The 20,506-nt window shown below is 47.4% G+C and overlaps 1 protein-coding gene across 7 annotated transcripts in view; it reads right to left on the bottom strand.

Annotated features, from left to right (window-relative positions):
* Positions 1–20,506, bottom strand: part of PTDSS2 (phosphatidylserine synthase 2) — a 30,434-nt gene that overhangs the window by 3,122 nt on the left and 6,806 nt on the right. For 2 of the 7 annotated variants that reach the window (XM_072639563.1, XM_072639560.1), the window contains exons 2-8: positions 19,793–19,894; positions 16,375–16,457; positions 14,405–14,472; positions 8,673–8,807; positions 8,323–8,373; positions 7,820–7,933; positions 6,387–6,505 (exon numbers count right to left, since the gene is read on the bottom strand). In XM_072639563.1, coding sequence (XP_072495664.1) covers positions 6,387–6,505; positions 7,820–7,927 — 227 coding nt within the window. In that variant the 5' untranslated portion in view covers positions 7,928–7,933; positions 8,323–8,373; positions 8,673–8,807; ... (1 more) ...; positions 16,375–16,457; positions 19,793–19,894. Of the gene's footprint in view, positions 1–6,386; positions 6,506–7,819; positions 7,934–8,322; positions 8,374–8,672; positions 8,838–8,896; positions 9,017–10,997; positions 11,187–11,342; positions 12,003–14,404; positions 14,473–16,374; positions 16,458–19,792; positions 19,895–20,506 lie in introns of those variants that run through there. The other 5 variants (XM_072639561.1, XM_072639566.1, XM_072639564.1 and 2 more) reach the window with 5 other exon arrangements.

Here is a 20,506-nt window from a genome sequence, read left to right on the forward strand (position 1 = left end):
TCCCTCCCCAAGACAGTAAGCAGTCAGATATAGGTTATACATGTACAATCATGTTAAACATAGTTCCACATGAGTCATGTTCTGAAAGAATTAGAACAAAAGGGGAAAAACAAAAACAAGTGAAAATAGACTCCACAGTTCTCTGTTTGAATGTGGATAGCATTTTCTATCCTGAGTCTTTTGGAACTGTCCTGAAACACTGTGTTGCTGAGAAGAGCTAAGTCTACTACAGTTCATCCTCGCACACTGTGGCTGTTACTGTGTACTACGCCCTCCTGGTTCTGTTCATTTCACTCAGTCTTTCCAGGTTTTTCTGAAATCCGCCTGTTCATCGTTTCTTATGCAACAACAGTATTCCATCGCATTCATATACCACAACTTGTTCAGTCATTCCCCAATTGATGGGCACCCCCTCACTTTCCAATTCTTTGTCACAAAAAGAGCTGCTGGAAATACTTTTGCACATGTGAGAAAGGAAAACTTTTTATGATCTATTTGGGATACAGACCTAGCAATGTATTACTGAATCAAAATTTGGGCAACCAGAATGGCTGGACCAATTCATAACTCCACCAACAACGCATTAGTGTTCCAATTTTCCCACATCTTCTCCAACATTTATAATTTTCCTGTTTTGTCACGTCCGCCAATCTGACAGGTGAGATGTGATACCTCAGTTGTTTTGATTTGCACTTCTCTGATCAATAGTGATTTAGAGCATTTTTTTATATGACTGTGGATAGCTTTAATTTCTTCCTCCGAAAACTGCCTGTTAATATCCTTTGATCATTTATCAATTGGGAAATGACTTGTATTCTTATAAATTTGACTTAATTCTCAATATATTTTAGAAATGAGGCCTTTATCAGAGACACTGGTGGTAAAAATTCTTTCCCAGTTTTCTGTTTCCCTCCTAATCTTGGTTGCATTGGCTTTGTTTGTACAAAAACTTTTCAATTTAAGGTAATCAAATTATCCATTTTGCATTTCATAACGTTCTCTCATTTGGTCATAAATTCTTCCCTTCTCCATAGATCTGACAGGTACACCATTCCTTGGTCTCCTAGTCTGCTTACACTCTCACCCTTTATGTCTACATCATGTACCCATTTCACCCTTTTCTTGGTACAGGCTGTGAGATGTTGGTCTATGCCTAGTCTCTGCCATACTGTTTTCTAGTATTCGCAGTTTCTGTCAGATGGTGGGTTTGGGTTTATCAAACAGCAGACCACTATAGTTGTTGACTACTGTCCTGCTTACCTAACCCTTTCCCCTGATCTATCACTCTTATTTCTTAGCCAGTACCAAATAGCTGTGATGACTGCTGCTACATAATATAGTTTTAGATCTGGTACTGCTAGATCACCTTCCTTTACATTTTTTCCCATTAGTTCCCTTCACATTCTGGATCTTTTGTTCTTCCAGATGAATGTTATTTTTTCTAGCTCTATAAAATAGGGTTTTGGACAGTTTGATCGGTATGGCACTGAATAAGTAAAGTAACTTGAATAGAACCGTCATTTTCATTCTATTAGCTCAGCCTACCTACAAGCAGCTGATGTTTCTTCAATTGTCCAGCTCCATTTTTGTTAAAAGCATTCTGTAATTATATTCATATAGTTCCTGGGTTTCTCTGGGCAGGGAGACTCCCAAGTATTGCACATCATTTACAATTATTTTAAATTAAATTTCTTTTTCTATCTCTTGCTGTTGGGCTTCGTTAATAATATATGGAAATGGCAATGATTTGTGTGGGTTTATTTTATATCTTGCAACTTTGCTAACATTGTTCATTATTCCAAGTAGTTTTTTAGTTGATTCTCTAGGATCCTCTAAGTATATCATCTTCTCTGCCTATTCCAATTCCTTCAATTTCTTTTTCTTCTTATTAAAGTTAACATTTCTAGTATAATATCGAATAATAGTGGTGATGATAGACATCCTTGCTTCATCCCCAATCTTACTGGAAATACTTCTGGCTTAAACCCATTACATATAAGGCTGGCTGATGATTTTAGATAGATACTGCTTATCATTTTAAGGAAAACTCTATTCCTATGCTCTCTACTGTTTTTAGTAGGGATGGGTGCTGCAGTTTGTCAAAAGCTTCTTCTGCATCGATTGGGATAATCATATGATTTGCTAGTTTTGTTACTGATATATAGTCAATTATGCTGACAGATTTCCTACTATTCAACCAGCCCTGCATTCCTGGTACAAATCTCACCTGGTCATGGTGTGTTATATCCTCATGATAGATTACTGTAATCTTTGCTAGTATTTTAAAATTTCTGCACTGATATTCATTATGGAAACTGGTCTATAATTATCTTAACCTGCTTTTAGCTCTTCCTAAGTTTAGGTTATCAGCATCATATTTGTGTCATAAAAGGAATTTAGTGGAATTCCTTCTTTGTTAATTGTTCCAAAGAGTTTATGTAGTATTGGAATTAAATGTTTGGTAGAATTCACTTGTAAATCCATCAGGCCTTAGAGATTTTCTTCTTAGGGAGTTCATTGATGGCATGTTCAAATTTTTTTTTTCTAAAATAGGGTTATTGTATTTCTTCTTCTGTTAATCCGGGCAATTTATATTTTTGTAAATATTCATCCATTTCACTTCGATTGTCAGATGGTTGGGCAAAATAGCTCCTAATTATTGCTTTAATTTCCTCTTCACTGGTAGTGAATTCAGTCTCTTTTTATTTTTGATGCTGGTAATTTGGCTTTCTTTTTTCATTAAATCAGCTCTTATTTTTATTCATTAGTTCAACAGTTTTCTTACTTTCAATTTTATTAATTTGTGCTTTGATTCTCAGAATTTCTGGTTTGGTATTTAATTGGGGGTTTTCAATTTATTCTTTGCCTAGTTTTTGCTGCATGCCCAATTCATCGATCTGCTCTTTATTTTATTCATGTAAGCATGTAAAGATAAAATTTCCCCTGAGAACTGCTTTGGCTGAATCCCATAAATTTGGGTATGTTGTCTCAATTTTTTGATGAACATTTTTGACGAAATTATTGTTTCTATGATTTGTTGTTTGACCCACTTATTCTTTAGGATTGGTTTCCAATTAATTTTTAATCTATCTTTCCACGGCCCTTTATTACATGCCATTTTTATTGCATCATGATCTAAAAAGGATGCATTTAAAATTTCTACGTTTCTGCATTTGACTGTGAGGTTTTTATGCCCTAATACATGGTCAATTTTTTGTAGGTGCCATATACCACTTAGAAAAAAAGGTGTATTCCTTTCTATACCCATTCAGTTTTCTCTAGCAATCTATCATAGCTAACATATAAAATTCTATTCACCTCCTTAACTTCTTTCTTATTTTGTTATTAGTTATATCTAGTTCTGAGAAGGGGAGTTTGGGGTCTCCCTACTAGTACAGCTTTACAGTCTATCTTTTTGTTACTCACAATTTCTCCTCTAAGAATGTGGATGCTATGCCACTTTGTGGATATATGTTTAGTACTGACATTACTTCATTGTCTATGGTACCTTTTTAGCAAGATGTAGTTTCCTTCCTTGTTTCTTTTAATTACATCTATTTTTGCTTTTGCTTTGTCTGAGATCAGGATTGCTTTTTTTACTTCAGTGGAAGCATAATATAGTCTACTCCAGCCCTTTACCTTTACTCTCTGTGCATCCCTCTGCTTTAAATGTGTTTCTTGTAAACAACATATTGTAGGATTCTGGTTTTTAATCCACTCTGCTTTCTGCTTCTGTTTTATGGGAGAGTTCATCCCATTCACATTCAGTTATGATTACTATGGATTTCCCTCCATCCTATTTTTCCCTTTGTTTATACTTTTCTCTCTCCTTTCATCCTGTTTCTTACCACCAGTTCTGCTTCTGACCATTGCCTCCCTCAATCAGTCCTCCCTTCTCTCAGGCCCCTTTCCCTTTTCTTTCCCCTTTCCTCTCCTACAGGGTAAGATAAATTTCTATACCCAACTGAGTATATGTGTTATTCTCTCCTTGAACCAAATCCGATGACAGTAAGGTTCAAACGATGCTCACCCTGTCCCTTCTTACCCTCTACCATAAGAGGTTATTGAGCCTCTTCATGTGATGTAATTTACCATATTCTGCCTCCTCCTTTCCTGTTCTCCCAGTACAATCCTTTTTTCACCCCTTTTTTATATCATCACATCAAAGTCAACTAATACTCATATCCTCTGTCTATGTATACTTTTTCTAACTATCTAATAGAGATACAGTTTTCAAGAGTTCCAAGTGTCATCTCCCGCATGGGGATGTAAACTGTTTAACCTTATTGAATTTTTCTCTTTCCTTTTATGCTTCTCTTAAATAGTTTTTGAAGATTAAACTTTCTGTTCAGCTCTGCTCTTTTCATCAGGAAAGTTTGAAAATCCTCCATTTCATTGAATGTTCATCTTTTCCCTTGAAAGACTATGGCCAACGTTGCTAGGTGGTTGATTCTTGGTTGTAACCTTCCAGAATATCACATTCCAAGCCCTCTGACTCTTTAATGTAGAAGCTGTTAAGCCCTATGAAATTCAGACTGTGGCTCCTTCACGTCTGAAATATTTCTTTCTAGCTGCTTGCAGTATTTTCTTCTTTACCGACATTTCTGGAATTTGACTACACTACAATATTCCTTGGAGTTTTCAATCTGGGATCTCTTTCAGGTGATTAGTGGATTTGTTCCATGACTATTTTACCTTCTGGTTTTAGGATGTTGGGCAGTTTTCCTTGAGAATTTCTTGAAAGATGCTATCTAGGCTCTATTTTTAGTTGTGGCTTTCAGACAGTCCAATAATTCTTAAATTATCTCTCCTGGATCTACCTTCCAGGTCAGTTCTTTTTTCAATGAGGTATTTACATTTTCTTATTTTTTCATTCCTCTGATTTTGTTTGATTCTTGATGTCTCCCACAGTCATTAGCTTACGTCTGCCGTGATGAAGAGCCTCCTCCTGGCTTGCCTGGACACGGTCTCTGCTGGGCTGAGCTCCCCTTTTGCCCAAGTGAGACCTTTCCTGAAATCCTTCTAAGTTATCTGAAGCTAGAAAGTTGTTTCACTCCATCTTTTCAGGGGTTCTGTTGCTCTAGGGTCTGCTCTGAAGGAAACTGGGAGAGCTCAGACAACTTCCTGGCTTCTCTCTGCCATCTATATTTACATTCTATACAAGAATGACCTTCCATGCTTACAATTAACAGTATTTCAGAGCCCAAATGAGTGCTATGATTTGTCAAAGGCTTTACTCCTATGACAGTGCGGTTTGGGATGGTTCTCTTTTTAAAAGGACCCAAGGCCATCCCTGCATCTCCAGGATAAAGAGCATTTAGTCAGCCCGCATCATTTGGGAAATGGATTTCTTGCTGGACTCTCATTCCCGGTGCTGTGAACACAGGAGCTGGAATGGGGTCAGACCCCGACCAACTGTGCAACCCTGGGCAAGTCTCAAAATACCTTACTTGTGAACAGGTGTCACTGTAGCCCTGAGCTCAAAGGGTTGTTATGAAGAACACAAGAAGAGTGTTCTGTAAACCTTAAAAGCACAAAAAATGTTTCCAGTTAGGATTGTTGTACGGATTGTATTTAAATTAGGAGGCAGTTAGATGGGGAAAAATAGCCTTTGCATCAAATCCTGGATGAAGGTTTGTGAGCGGATCCCTGGGGGAACACAGGACAAAGGGGAAGAACAAAGGCCTCTCAGAAATGGGGGCTGGAAGGATGACAAAGAAGCCCGAAGATGGGAATTACCCATCACTTCCACAAGACATTGTCATCTGGCCTCCAATGCAGTTATGAACTGGTCCAATCACTGACAGGTTTGAGGATCATTTACCCAGGGACTCCCAGGACATACTAAGTGAGGGAGGCAGCATTTGAACTCAGACCCACAGTACCTCTCCCTGCTGTCCTAATCATTTCTAAGCCCTCCTACACAGCCCCAACCCTCATCATCTCCTGCCTCCAGCCCATCCTCCTAAACCACTGGTCTACCTCACTCCCCTAGCCCCTTCAAGGTCCTTCATCACCTGCTTCTCCCTCCTTCTCTCCCTTTCCCCACCAAGTGACCCCAGCCTTCTGGCTGAGAAACGAAGCCTGGCAGGTTCTCCCCCTCCTACAGTGTGCCTTCCAGGCAGCTCTTCACAGCAAGGCCTTCCCTCTGTTAATCCTTCCCTGTTTATCTTGCCTAAAGCCTACTCCATCCCATTTGTTTGCTTGTGGTTTCTCCAGACGGCAGAGACTGCTTCCTCTCTCTGTCTGTAGCCCAGTGTTTCCTGCACACAGTAGGTGCTCAGCAATGTTTTATCTGTCTCCCTGGATGGTGTGGGTGAACTGTCCACAGAAAGGCAGAAACATGGCACCAATGACCCATGCCCAACCCCGCCACCCACACGTACTTGTAGGTGGGGATGTTCCATAGCCCCTGCCACTTGTACGTCTTCAGAGAAAGCCAGCCTAGGGTCTTCATGCCACAGTAGATGCCCAGCCCGTTACACAAGAGCACGTCCATTATCCACTGGAAAGGAGAACAGTGTCACACCCAGACAGGGCACATCTCAGCCCCTCAAATGGAAGACAGAATGAGCCTAATTAAGCACCTACTGTGTGCCCAGCATTGACTGAGCAAGCTCGTAACAATCCCAGCAGGCTATTTTCCCCATTTTACAGGTAAAGAAACTGAGGCAGACAGTGGTGAAGGGACTTGCCCAGAGTCCTACAGCTAGGAAGTATCCAAGGTGAATTTGAATCCAGGCCTGGTGCTCTGGGTACAGTGGTGCCCCTTGGCTATCCTTATGGATGAAAAAGGACAAAAGCCCCAAAGAAGCCACAACCTTGAAATCTACTGAATAAAGTGTTACCAAACTGTCCCATACAAAGGCACCCAATGAGACAAACAAATACAGCAAACATAAGTGGGTCCCTAACTGCCTAACCCTGCCTTATACCAGACACCCTGGGCAAGTGATTTCCTCACTGCCTACCTAGGTTTCCTCTTCTGGAAGATGGAATCAAAGGGGATGACATCTGTAAGGCATTGATGAATTATCACTGTCACAGAGATAAGGCAGAAAAAGAAAACTGTAGATCGATAATATCAGTACAGCCAAAGAAATGGGGGAAGGGGATCAAGTAGGATTTGTACCAGGGACATGCCGATATTTGGAAAATAACCCACCAACAATAAAACTGAAAGGATTTGATTGGGATTTGGAGAAAGGGTCTCTGATTACACTCAGTAGGAGGAAAAGAGAGACAGAGATAAAGAGAGGAAAAAAAAAAAGAAGAAACAGGAAGTGAGGCAGGGGAGGGAGGAAAGGGCAGGCAGGCTTTACCCCCTCAAAAAAAAAAAACTAAACCCATTGAAACTCTCTTAATCAAAACATCTTTCAGGAAGGCCTCTTCTGCCCCATTCCCACACTAGATGAAACAGCTTTAGTTTCTGGATTCATAGGTCCACACAAGCATATACACACACACAAAACCACACTCTCACATAGCTACATATACAAATTCACATTCACAAAGTTACAGGATATGGGCCCTGGTCCATGTTCTGAGGGGCAAGTGGAACCCAGTTATAGGAAACCACCACCCTGGGCCTTAGCTTCCTCTCCCAGAGGCCAAGCGTCTGAGGCTGTATTTGAACTCAGGACTCTGTGACTCCCTCCTTGCCCACAGTCCTGGGTTGCCTCCCTGCTCTGGGGCATGCACGCACTCTGGGGGGCTTCTCCCCAGGTTGGGGCTGCTCAGGTCATGGGTTGGAGAGGTGTGGTTCACACCCAGATCCCTGCAGCTGACCCCCTGCTTCACACCCAGATGAGATACCTACGTGATCCCACCAGCATTCGCTGAAATTGGGCAGCTGGTGTTCCAGGCTGTACTCCAAGAATTCAAACATCACACTGATGATCATACACATCCACCAGTCCCGAATCATGAGTGTCTGGGGGCATGAGACAAGAGGAGGAGACTGGCACCCGCCCCCACAGGCTGCTCAGGCCCCCAAGGGAGGGGCATCAGAGCCCCCTCCAGACCTGCCACAGACTATGTGCCAGCTCTGGGCAGAAGGCAGCCCCTGCTCTAGGGGAACTCTGTCTAATGGGGGAGACAGGACAGGATGCCCTCCCTCCCCCAAAGACCGGCTCCCACAACAGTCCAGGCCAAGGAAATCTCTTCCCCTCTCTCTCCCAGGGCCCACTCCTCTCCACCCCAGGCCCTCTGAAGCCTTCCCCACACAAGAGCCGTGCTCTCCTGGGGTGCCTACTCTAGACTGGGCTGGGGGCAGGGAGTCATGGCAGGGTTCTCAGGGGGCCTCCACACCCTGGGCCATACCTTTAAATACCAGCCAAGGAAATGAGCAGGAACAAATCCATCCAATTTGTCCTGCAGAAAAACAGGAGAGTGTTTGTGGCCATCCAAGGGGGGTCCCTGCCAGGTCCTGGGGGCTCAGACTCCCTGTATGATATCCCTGACCTCTAGTGACAGTTAACTTACTACCCACCAAATGGTGCAAGACCTAAGTTCAAATCTGCCCTCTGACACTTCCTAGCTGTGTACCCTTGGCATGTCATTTCCTCTCTGCCTGACTCAAGTTTCCTCAACTGTAAAATGAGGAGGGGATCCAAGGAGATCCTCCTGCTGAAGCGCTCAGCCCAGCACCCTGTCATGTGGCCCCACCTTACCCAGATGTTGTGAAACGGGTCCGTCTTGTTGTCCGGATCATAAATGAGGCAGTTTCCTCCATAGTCCCGCTCTGGCAAGGGAACACCCAGCTTAGGGTCGATGTACTTCAAAAACTGCCTTCCGTCATGCACCGTCTGCAAGACCAAGAGAAACTGACTCTGCAAGTGGCTCCCAGCATCCCTGGCATGCTGGCCTGGAAGAGGCAGGGGTCAGCCAGGCCCACCTGCAGTGACTCGGAGGGAAGATACAAGGCAGAGGCCAGCTGGCTCCTGCCCACGACAGAAAGAAAGGCATCCCACAGTGGCCAGACAGAAGGGCGGATGCAGAGGTCAGCTGGGCCCACCTACGGCAGCTCAGAGAGAAGGGACGAGTCTGGGGTCCTCCATCTTCTCCAGACCCGATGGGGAGAGGGAAGAGGAGCAGACAGACAGGAAACAATGTCAGAACTAGCACCACGTGGCCAGGATGCAGGGGCCTTGGCCTTTCCTCCACCCTGTTTAAAACTCCAAAAATGCCCTTGATTCCCACCCCCACACCCCATCCAGCAGCACCAGCCTCTTCTCCAGGGAAGGCCCCAGGGGGATTCAGATGCCCTGGCTCCCCGACATGAGGGCTTGGGCAGAAGTGCTGGGGGCTGCCACTGGCCTTCCTGCATTGGGGGGCTTCAGCCCAGACTGGTTTCCTTGGCTGTTCTCTCTTGGCTATTCTCCCTGGCCCCCCCCTCCCCCCCCCCAGCCTCACCAGTGTCCTGGAGTGGCTGGAACTGGTCAGGGTTCGAGGAAAGGAGCCAAGAGAGGCACAGCAGGGGGGAGGCCACCCAGCCTAGTCAGTTGATAAGCATCGAAGCATTTGCTGCATACCAGGCCAAGGGGAAGAAAGAAACGGAAGGAACAGACATGTGCACACGGAGCAGAAGCCAGGATAGGCCATGAAGGAGCCCCCATGGGGGAGGGGGAAGTGAGGGGGTTCTATGGGGGTCCTCATGTTTTGGGCCAGAACCCATGTTAAGTTGCATGATCACCGAAGGGGCCAGGGGCCACAGCCTGAGCAGTAGAGGGAGGGGATCCTCGACCTCAGGGTCAGCTTTCAGGTGTGACCTTCGGCTCTGGCGTGGCTGTGGATGGGTGGATGACCTTGGCTATACCACATTCTCCTTTGGGATCTGGCCACAGTCCTAGTGTGGCCACAAGAGTGAGATCAGGTCTCCCATGGCCAGGCCTAAGGACAAAAACCTTGGTCAAGAAGGGAGGGCAGCTCTTTGGGGCTGGTGAGGTTCCTCATGGACACGTCGGCACATCCTTGTAGGTGACCTTGAGTGGATGCAATGCCGTGTGTGTGTGGCTGAGAGGGCGAATTTGTCTTTAATTGCCTCACTGACAGCACCTAGAGACCAAACAAGGGGAATGAGGCAGAGGCGAGAGGGGACCGAGCTTCTGAGTCCAAGGCAGATGGATGTGCTGGAGCGGAGGGCTGGCCAGGTACCCAGTGAGGTGGAGCTGATGGGGGAAAAGATGTTCCCCAAAAGAGAAGAGGACCAGGATCAAAGACCAAAGGCCAGCCAGAAGTGTGGGCAGACTGTGGCACTCCAGCCTCCTTCTCTAGTCCAGCAGTGGCTTTGCAGCCCATGCGTTGCCCTCTGGACCACTGGGCCTTAACTTTCTGTAGGTGGTAGTGTGTAGCCCACGTTGGCAGGGGAGCACTTTCCCTTCAGCCCTCAGCACACAGTAAGCACTTATTAAATGCTGTCATGAGGGGATTTCAGCCTTCATGTCCACATTCCCTCCCCCTGCTCTATCCACCTGACTCCCAGGGCCTAAGCCTCACCTCCTCTGGACCGAGGGCAGCTCTCCCTCCCTACTCCTCCCTGGCACAATCCCCTGACCACTCCCCCTTTACACGGTGCTCCGAATAAGTGCTCCTTCTCCCCCTCTATGTATCCCTGACCTCGTTCCCTCCCAGAGCACTGCTCCCCTTTCTATTAACAAATACTACAAACAGGTCTACGCCTCTCCCAGAGACCCTGCCACACAAAATCTCTCCTAGAGCCCTGGGCCTGAAGTCAGCAAGACAGGAGCTCAAATCCAGTCTTGGACACTTACTAGATGAGGGACTGTGGGCAAAGCCCTGTCCCTCTCTCTATCTCATCTAGAAAAATGAGAACAGCAGCAGCTCCCTCCTTGGGCTGTTGTGAAGACCAGATAACACAGAGCCTGGCACACAACAGGCGCCTAACAGATGCTTATTCCTACCCTCTCCTTTGTGAGGCCTTTCCCTCCTCACCTCAGTCCCTTCCCAAGCCCAAGGAAACCGGCTTCCTGCCTCACCATTGATGGTGCGCTGTCTCAGGGCCGAGGCCGGCTGTGTGTCCCATAGCCCAGGGCTAGCTGTTCTGTTGCCCCTGGGGGGCCCCCTGGCGCTTCTGGGGCTGAGCCCTTCAGAGACGAGTCTCCGGGCGCCATTTGTGGGACAGGCCGCTGTCGCAATGCTGCCTTCACTGCCGGGCACACCACAGACTGGAAGAGACCAAGAGAAAAGTCCCATGACCTCTCTTTGGAAAAAATAAAATCCAACTTTATTGATAGATCTGGTTTCTACACTGCCTGCATTCTCCACCCTGAGCCATCCCCTGGAATCAAAGAAGAAAACCAACACGTCCCTCCCCAACTGACCAAGCAACTGCAAAAGTTGGACACTGCAGGAGGCTCCCAGGAAGGGGAAGGAGAGGCATCTCGTTGGCCATAAATGACCCCAGGGGTCCAGCAGCAGTCCTAGAGATCTGGGAGAGGCCCGGGACTAGTCTGGCAGTGGTCCTGCAGCAGTCTGGCACCAGCTTGGCAGTGGTCCAGCAGCAGTCCATCGGTTTTGGTGGGAGGCGGATCTCGTCAGGGGCCCTCTTTTCCTAGCTTTCTTTCAGTACTTCAGCATCTCTCCAAGACCACCTGGCTCCATCCCAGGGACAGCCCGTCACATGCACACACTGCAAGAACTGATGGCATCTCTCTGCTGCTTTCCACAGAACACGTGGCTGTGCACCTCTGGGCTCTACAGCGCTGATCTTTCTATCACTGACCTCCCTAGCAATGCATCTCCATCTCCAATCCGACCAAGCTGCAGACGATGCACATACCGGAAGCAGACACAGAAAGGACCGGACCATCTCCAGGTTCGGGCCTCCTACATTTCTGCATCCTGAGCTCCGGTCCCTCCCTCAGACTCCCAGTTTTGTGATGTGCCCACATGTCCATTCAGCTGCTTGATCTGTTCACGCCTACCTCTGTACCTCAGAAACTCAGCGGAGACCAGGGGGTCCAAGACTTTCTCAAGGATGCTTGCTCCCTAGTTTCTGGGAATGTGCTCTGGTTTCACACACTCTTGGGTGCAGCTGCTCTGTCCTCCGCATCCTGGCTTTGCACTGCCTGGCTCCCCTGCCTCAAATGGCCTCCAGGGGCCCAGGCTGGAGTCCGTCCTTGATTCCAGATCGCCGGGCCTCATGTTACAAGCTGTCTCCCGGCCAGACTGCGGCGAGCACACCAAAGAGAAGCTGGGTGTTCCCACACCTGAGCCGAAGGAGGGACCACATTCACAGAGGCTTGTTGGTAGCCCTGGCCACTGTGAAATGGATGAACAAGACCAGTGGGCTGCGAAAGTAGGAGAAGTCTGAAAGCACCAGGGTGCCTTCTCCCTACTCCCTAATGCACTCCCCCTGGGGCATAGTGAGGGGGAGCCAAGAGAAGCCCCTCTGGAGGGGTGATGGGGGCTGCACTTGTGTTCTCTTCCAAGAGAAAGATAAGAAGAGGGCAGCAAGGGAGTAGGCAGATGGAGATGAGAGGAGATGAAATATATACTAAGCTCTTACTGTGTGCCCAGCACAGGACAGTTCCTGCTCTCAGAAGCTAACATGGTAAAGAAAGGAAGACAAAGAATGAAAGGGAACTGTGAGTTTGTCTGAGGGGATGATCGCGACGGTGGGGGCCATGGCACAGCAAGTGACTCAGGGACCATGTTGGGGGCAAGATAAGGCCAAAGGTCATCTATGAGAGCTCCAGGGTTTATGGGAGGTGGGAAGGCCCCAGGGGAGGAGATGGAGCTGGGCACTAGGCCCAGCCTGGTGTCCTCCCTATGGTGAGGCCCAGATGAATGTGGAACCCCTGGAGAACAGGAGAGGCCATGGGCTGGGGAAAAGGCCGACAGTCCAATTTTCACAGAAAGGAAGAGCACAGAGTGAGCCAAGTGTAGGCCAGTGAGCTGTGCTCTGGCTCCGGAAGATTCTCAAAGGCCTAGTGAAGGGGAGGATGAAGACAGCAGGTGGGAGCAGAGCTTCTTCAAGAAACAGTCACTCCAGACAGGCCTGACCTTGAGTCTGACCGAGTGGGAAAGATGCGGACACATAGCTGGACCTGAGTATTAGTGGGAGTCAGAGACCTCAGGGAGGGCCCAGAGACCCAAGCCCATTCCTCTGAGAGCCCACTCCCCATCCACTCCTGTCCTCTCTCTCCTCTTTGGCTTCTGACAGGCTCATCCAACACATCCAACATGACTACGGGAAGCCTTTCTTCCACTCCTATCCTTTGAGACCACTTCTGATCACTTACTTCTCTTCTCCAATCTCCTGGAGATGCTTCTCCCTCTTTGCCCCTTCCCCTCACCCCAATCTCTCCCTCCCTCTCTCTCTCAGCTGCTGGCACCAGCTCCTAGGACCTGCTTCTCCCCTCAGTGCCATCACAGTTCCATCAGGTGTATTTACAATCAGGGTTGGCTGGACTGGCTTCCAACTCTGAATACTCTGGGATTCTCTGGGTCAGAGCTCCAGGAGTCTTCCCATGGAGCACAGGTCACATGGAGAGATGAATGCATCTTCTGTGTCTTGGACAGGCCTTGGCTGAGGAAGAATAGCTCAATCCCAATAAGATTCAAGTGGCCCTGACGCCCAAGGCCTGAATGCGAAACCTGAGGCTGACTCTGAGAAACTCCCTCCTAACACATTCATGCCAGGTGACTGAGGAGGAGGAGAGGGAATGGTTGGGGAGGAGTGAAGCAGTCCTAAAGGGTTAGGGGGTGAAGGGCAGGGAATCCTGCTACCCCTGAAAAGGACATGATCTAGCCTGGTCTCAGATACTCTGGAACATCAATTTGTTCGAGAAGGAATGACTTGCTTTGCAGGGGAAGGGGACAGTGCGGACAGGCCCAAAGGGGTAGGAGCCTCTAGGAAGGAGGGGCCTCAGGCCCCCTAGGTCTGACTCCCCCCTTCCCCCCAAGGAGAGAGCCCACAGCAATGCCCTGCTCACTGGAGAGCTCCAGAAGGGGCTGGGGGCAGCCTGGGCCGCCTCACTGAGTTGGATCTCAAAGAGAGATCTTGTTCTGTTGAGATCTGAGGCATCAGTTGCAGGAGCCCCAATTTCTTTGCCAGGAGAGACAAAGTGCCTGCTGCCAGGTCCTTATCTCTTTCAGGCCTGACATATTAGTTGAAGGGGTTGATGCTTAAAGATGGTTACATGAGCTAACAGATGTGCACTATCTAAGTAAACTGGCTGGGTAAGCAGGCCATCAGCCCATGTAGGGCTCTCTGGAAGACTGGCCACCTCCACACATTGCCATGACTGCCCCCCTCCTCCTGGGTGGGGCATGGCCCTGACCCACCCCAGTCTACAAGTCAGGTCGGGGAGGAGAGGTCATGTTCTGTCCTCTGGTCCTTATGATCCGTGCTCAGCATGGCAATGACAAAGCAGCTTACCTGAAAGAGGATGAAGATGAGGAAGAGCTCGTAGACGACGCTGACGCACAGCCAGAACCTCCAGTAAGCTACAAGGACACAGAGAGAGCAGTAGGTGTCGGCCCTTGTCTGCACCCGCCTCCTCCAGCCAACCCAGTGGTGCCCAAGGCTTTCCAAGGGCCTGCCAGGTTGTTCCCCTCAGTTCAAGGTAGCCACAGGAGAAGCTTCTTCCCTACTGAATTCCATCTTGTCAGATCCAGCCCAGTGTTTTAGCCTGTCTAGTGACCCCTATCAGTACAGTATCCGCCTAAAGTGTGAGGAGCCTTCCATCTGTCCCTTTATCCAAGCACTGACTAAAATAGTCACCACACAAAGCTAAGCACAGTTCCCTGAGCCACTAGAGACCTCCTTCAAAGCCATCTAATCCATGCCACACCCATTTCAGTTATTACAGTCTAGCCCACATCTCACCATCTTTTCTAGATAAACAGTATGAAATTCTTTATCAGATATTGCAATAAAATTGGAAATTCCCTCCATAGAGGGAAGGTACTGGAAATAGGGGCTTCAGGGAAGGCTTCTTTTAGGAGGGGAGATTTGAGCTGGGACTTAGAGGGAGCCAGGGAAGCCAGGAGACAGAGAGAAGGGGGACAGCCTGAGAGATGGAAGGTCTTGGTGGAACAACCAGGAGGCTAGGGGCACTGGATTGAAGAGGATGTGCTGGAGGGTAAGGTGGAAAGGGAGGATGGGGCTAGGAGTGAAGCATTTTGTATAAGATCCTGGAGGTGACAGGCAGTTACTGGAGGTTACTGACTGGGGGGGACATAGTCAGACCTGTGCTTTAGGAAGACCACTTAGGAAGCTGAATCGTTGGATGGAACGAAAGGCAGGCAGACCATCCAGCACCTATTGCAATAGTTCAGCTGTGAGGTGAAGAGGGCCTGGACCCAGGTGGGGGCAGTTTCAGAGGAGAAAAGTGGGAGTATTGGGGAGATGCTGCAGAGGTGAAATCGACAAGCCTTGGTGCCATATTGGATATGGGCATGAGAGAGTGAGGAGTCCAGGATGACTCCTGGATTGCGAACATAAGGGTCTGGGAGGAGGGCACAGCGCTCTACAGTTACAAAGAAGATGGGGGGAGGTTTTGGGGGGTAAGATCATGAGCTCTGCTTTGGACATATTTACTTGAAGATGTCTGCTGGATGTCCAGTTTGAGATGTCTGAAAGGCAGCTAGAGATGCAAGACTGGAGGTCAGCAGAGAGGCTGGGGCAGGAAAGGTAGATCTGAGCATCATCAGCATAAAGAGTTAAATCCATGGGAGCTGATGAGATCACCAAGGGAAGGAGCTTAGAGGGAAAAAGACCAGAGGGCCCTGGACAGAACCTGAGGAACACCCACATGGTTACAGGGCATGACCTGGAGGAGGGGTGTCCTGAAAACCTAAAGAGAAGAGAGGATCCAGGAGGAAAGAGTGATTATCAGTGTTCAAGGCCACAGGGAGGTCAAGAAAGAAGACTGAGAAAAAAGGCCACTGGGGATGCAAAAGACAAGGGGGATAACTCTGCCTGGGCCACCTGAGCCTTTCTGGGTGAGATGTGGGAAGCACTTTGCAGAGAGCAGATTCACGGTTGTGGTCTGATGCACAACTTCACCACATGGATGGACCTTGTGCTCCTTCCAAGCCATGCTGGGTCCCTACCCCTCCCTCTGACCCCCCTGCTGCTTGGCTCAGCCAGCATTCTCAGGCTTCTTCAGGGACCTTATTCAGCATCCTGAGAAGCAATGGAGAGCATCAAGCCCTGTTCTCTTGTCAGAGGCCACTTGGTCCCATGTGGGGGCCATCCACAGTTGTCTGTTTCCCCTAGGGACCTGGAAAGGCCCAGGTCAGTGCCCCAAGGGCTCTTCAGGGAAGGCAGAGTCTCATGGGCCCAGTTACCAACAGTCACCCTTAACGCCAATGCAGGAAATCCAACAGCGAATGGCAAGTTACCTGGATGAGGTCTGGAGAATGGTCCGTCTTTGGCCTGCGTGACTCCAAAGCACAAGAAAACCAAGATGCTGGCCACGACCCCTCTGAGGACAAAGAGTACTTCAGTGTCTGTGCCACTGGCCCACTGGGATCTCCAAATCACCCTCCCACTTTAGGCTGCCTCCCCCCCATGCCAGGAGAGCAGCCCAAGAGCCAGGCCCTTCTGTTTCAAAGGGGCTCTCCCTCCTCTCCTTCTCTGGAGTCAGGAAGACCCAAGTTCAAATCCAGCTTCAGATACTGACTAGCAGGGTGACCCTGGGCAAGTTGTTGAACCTCTCTGCCCCAGTTTCCTCATCTGTGAAACAGGGATAGTAACAATAACAGGGACATGCCTGGGTTCCTGTGAGGATCACGAATTAACATTTATAAGGTGCTTGGCTCAGAACCTGGCACACAGTAGGGGCTATACAGAAGCTGATTCTATCCCTTCCCCTTTGTGTCCTTGAAAGCAGCCCACCCCCTGCTTAGATATATCTGATCAGTCTTCCAGCTCCCAGGAAACCCCTTGATTTTAGCTGCTAACTCACTCTCCAGCCAAGGGCTACCATGTGGCGAGGGTCCCCTCCTCCCAAAGGGCCCAGAAGGTGGTCTCTAAGTGGGGCACATTGGTACTAGGGATTCTGGCCCTTCAGTGAGATGATAAACAGTAGGGTTTGCTTGTCCACGGAGGACCCTGGCAAGAACACCACTGAGGGCTCATGTAGCCTTCCTGCTCAACACAAGTTAAGGTTGTTACTAGCCCCTCAGAAGGTCCCTTGCATCTCACCAGAACAAGATCTGACCAAAAGAACTAGTGAAACAAGATATCTCTGATCCACCAGAAGCTGCAGCGAGTGCCAAAGGCTCGTCATCAAAGCACCAAAGGCTGAGCATACAACTCTTTATAGTAAACATAAAATGAGGTACAGAAGGAAATAAACAGTAAAACTATACCAGTGAGGGACCTCAATTTACCCCCCTCAGATCTAGATAAATCTAACCATAAAATAAAAAAGAAGAAGTTAAGAAGATGAATACAATTTTAGAAAGTGAGATATGGAGGGGGCAGAGCCAAGATGGTGGAATAAAAGCAGAGACTCCTCTGAGTTTTCCCCCAAAGCCCTCCAAATACCTGTAAAAAATGACTCTAAACAAATTCTAGAGCTACAGATCCCACAAAATGACAGAGTGAAACAAATCCCTAGCCCAAGACAACCTGGAAAGTTGACAGAAAGGGTCTTTCACACTGGGCAGGGAGTGCAGCACAGATGGCTGGAGCAGGCCTCAGGGGACTCATTGAATCATTGGCAATTGTGGTATTTTCCAGACTTCTCAGCCCACAAATGCCAAAAAAGTCCATGGGAAAACTCTGTGGGGGCGGTGGCTGTAGCAGCAGCCGCAGAAGCTGCTTCTGGAGCTCTGGGCCTACAGACAATTAGGGATCAAGTAGCTGATACAAAATCCCAGAAGCCTGGGAAATACACCCACCCCTTCCCCACCCTCACTGGAAGCAGACTCCTGCCTTGACAAAGAGGCAGAAAGTCAAGTGTTTGGCTGGAAAGATGAGTAAAGGTTGTAAAAGAACTCAGACTACAGAATCTTCCTTTGGTGACAAAAAGGGTCAACACATAAAACCCGAAGACAACAAAGTTAGAGCTCCCACACCCAAAGCCTCCAAGAAAAATACGAATTGGTTGCAAGCCATGGAAAAGCTCAAAAAGGGTTTTGAAAGCCAAGTAAGAGAAGTAGAGGAAAGACTGGGAAGAGAAATGAGAATGATGCAAGAAAATCATGAAAAGCAAGTCAACAGCTTGCTAAAGGAGACCCAACAAAATACTAAAGAAAATAGCACCTTAAAAATAGACTAAGCCAAATGGTAAAAGAGGTCCAAAAAGCCAACGAGGAGAAGAATGCCTAAAAAGCAGAACTGGCCAAATAAAAAAAGAGGTCCAAAAGCTCACCGACAAAAATAATTCCTTCAAAATTAGAATGGAACAAACGGAAGCTAATGACTTTATGAGAAATCAAGAAATTATAAAACTGAACCAAAAGAATAAGAAAATAGACGACAACATGAAATATCTCATTGAAAAAACCACTGACTTGGAAAATAGATCCAGGAGAGACAATTAAAAAAATATTGGGACTATCTTAAAAGTCACAATCAAAAAAAGCAGCTAGACATCATCTTTCAAGAAATTCTCAAGGAAAATTGCCCTGATATTCTAGAACCAAAGGGTGAAATAGAAATTGAAAGAATCCACCAATCACCTCTGGAAGGAGATCTTAAAAAAAGGGTCTCTGAAAAACAGACAAAAAATTAATTGTAAACCAAATAACCTAATTCTAAAGAATGAGTGGGTCTGAAAACAAATCACAGAAACAATCAACAGCATCATTAAAAATCACAAGAACAAGACAATGTTCCAAAATGTGTGTGTTGTAGCCAAAGCTACTTAGCAGAAAATTTTTATCTCTAAATACATCAACAAAAAAAGAAAAAAGGACAATCAACAAATTGAGCGTGTGATTAAACAAAATAGAAAAACATCAAATTAAAATCCTCCCAATTAAACATCAAAATAGAAATCCAGAAAATCAAAGTTGAGATTAAAAAAATTGAGTCAAAAAAACTATTAAACCAATAAGTAAAGCTAGGAGCTGATTTTATAAAAGAGAAAAAATAAACCATTGGCTAAATTGATTTTTAAAAGAAGACGGAAGAAAAACAAATACCGGTTTCAAAAGTAAAAAGGGTAAATACACAACTAGTGAAGATGAAATTAAAGCAACTATTAAAAGCTATTTTGCCCAACCAACTGCCAAAAATACTGACAATTTAAATGAAATGAATTATTTACAAAAATAGAAATTGCCCGGATCAACAAAAGGAAATACAAAAAGAAATCAAACAAGCCAAACATGAGCTCCCTGAGACAAGAAACTCAAGACCAGACAGTTTCCCAGCAAGTTCTACATCAAATGTTTCAAGAACAATGAATTCCAACACTACGTAATTGGAGGGGAAAAGAGGGAAAGAGTCCTCCCTCTGACACAAATGTGGTTTGGATACCTGAAGCGGGGAAAGTAAAAACCAAGAAAGACAACTAGAGACCACTGACGGCAGCCGCCTGCCATGTTCTCCCCTCCCACTAGCTCAAGGGCCTTTGGAGCATTGTATCCCTGATAGACCCATAACACACGCAAACAGAAGCAGGTGCTGGGGTGCGCTGGGGCCCCAGGCCAAGGGGATGGTGACAGGAGTAGCAGCCCCAGAACAATGGCAGCCCTAAGCTTTGCCATCAAAGAGGGGAACAGGCACCTTACTAAGATACCCCAATGAACCATCATTTCCATCTGGTCCTGGCCAGCAGGAGGCAGGCCCAAGGCCCAGGCTTACCGTTTGGTGTTGTAAGCAGTATCCTGAGGAGTCTCTTCCAGCAGAGTCACGTAGCCAAGGGCACAGGTAAGGATGAACAAGACGGTTAAGGTGTGGGCTCTCCTGAAACACATGGAAAATGGGAACAGTTACAAGTCAGGCACTTTCGCTCCTTCATTTGTCACATGTGCTGAAGGCATTTCTGGTGTCCTCTAGTCTCACCTAGACTTGAGCTCTGACCCCAGACCCTCCTTCCTCCTCACGCTTTCCCTCCTGACTGCAGGCTTTCTCCAGCCCATCAGCACAGACTGTGTGCCAGGCACCATGCTAAGCATGTGCATACAAGAGAGACAAAAACCAGCTCTACTCTCGGGAAGCTTTCCCTCTTCTGGGGGAGACAGCACATGCACAATGATATACGGACAATAAACATACAGGCTAAAATAGGGACGGTTTACATAGGGAAGAAGTGACTGAGACTAGAGAGGCCTGAGATTTCAGCTGGGACCTGAAGGAAGTCAAGGGAGCTGGGGAAGCAACCCATGAGAGGAACAGCCAGCACTGAGCCCAGTGCCTAACGCACAATACACAGAGGGGAAACAGGAAAGTGGGGACTGTCATGAAGAGGATTTTCTGTGACCCTAGAGGTTAACAGGGAGCCCCCAGAGTCTACTGATGGTGGGGGGACACACAGTTGGACCCTTTGCAGGAAGGTAGGCAGACTCACCAGCAGCT

Source organism: Notamacropus eugenii, chromosome 2 (genome assembly GCF_028372415.1).
Source record: "Notamacropus eugenii isolate mMacEug1 chromosome 2, mMacEug1.pri_v2, whole genome shotgun sequence".
NCBI lineage: Eukaryota > Metazoa > Chordata > Mammalia > Diprotodontia > Macropodidae > Notamacropus > Notamacropus eugenii.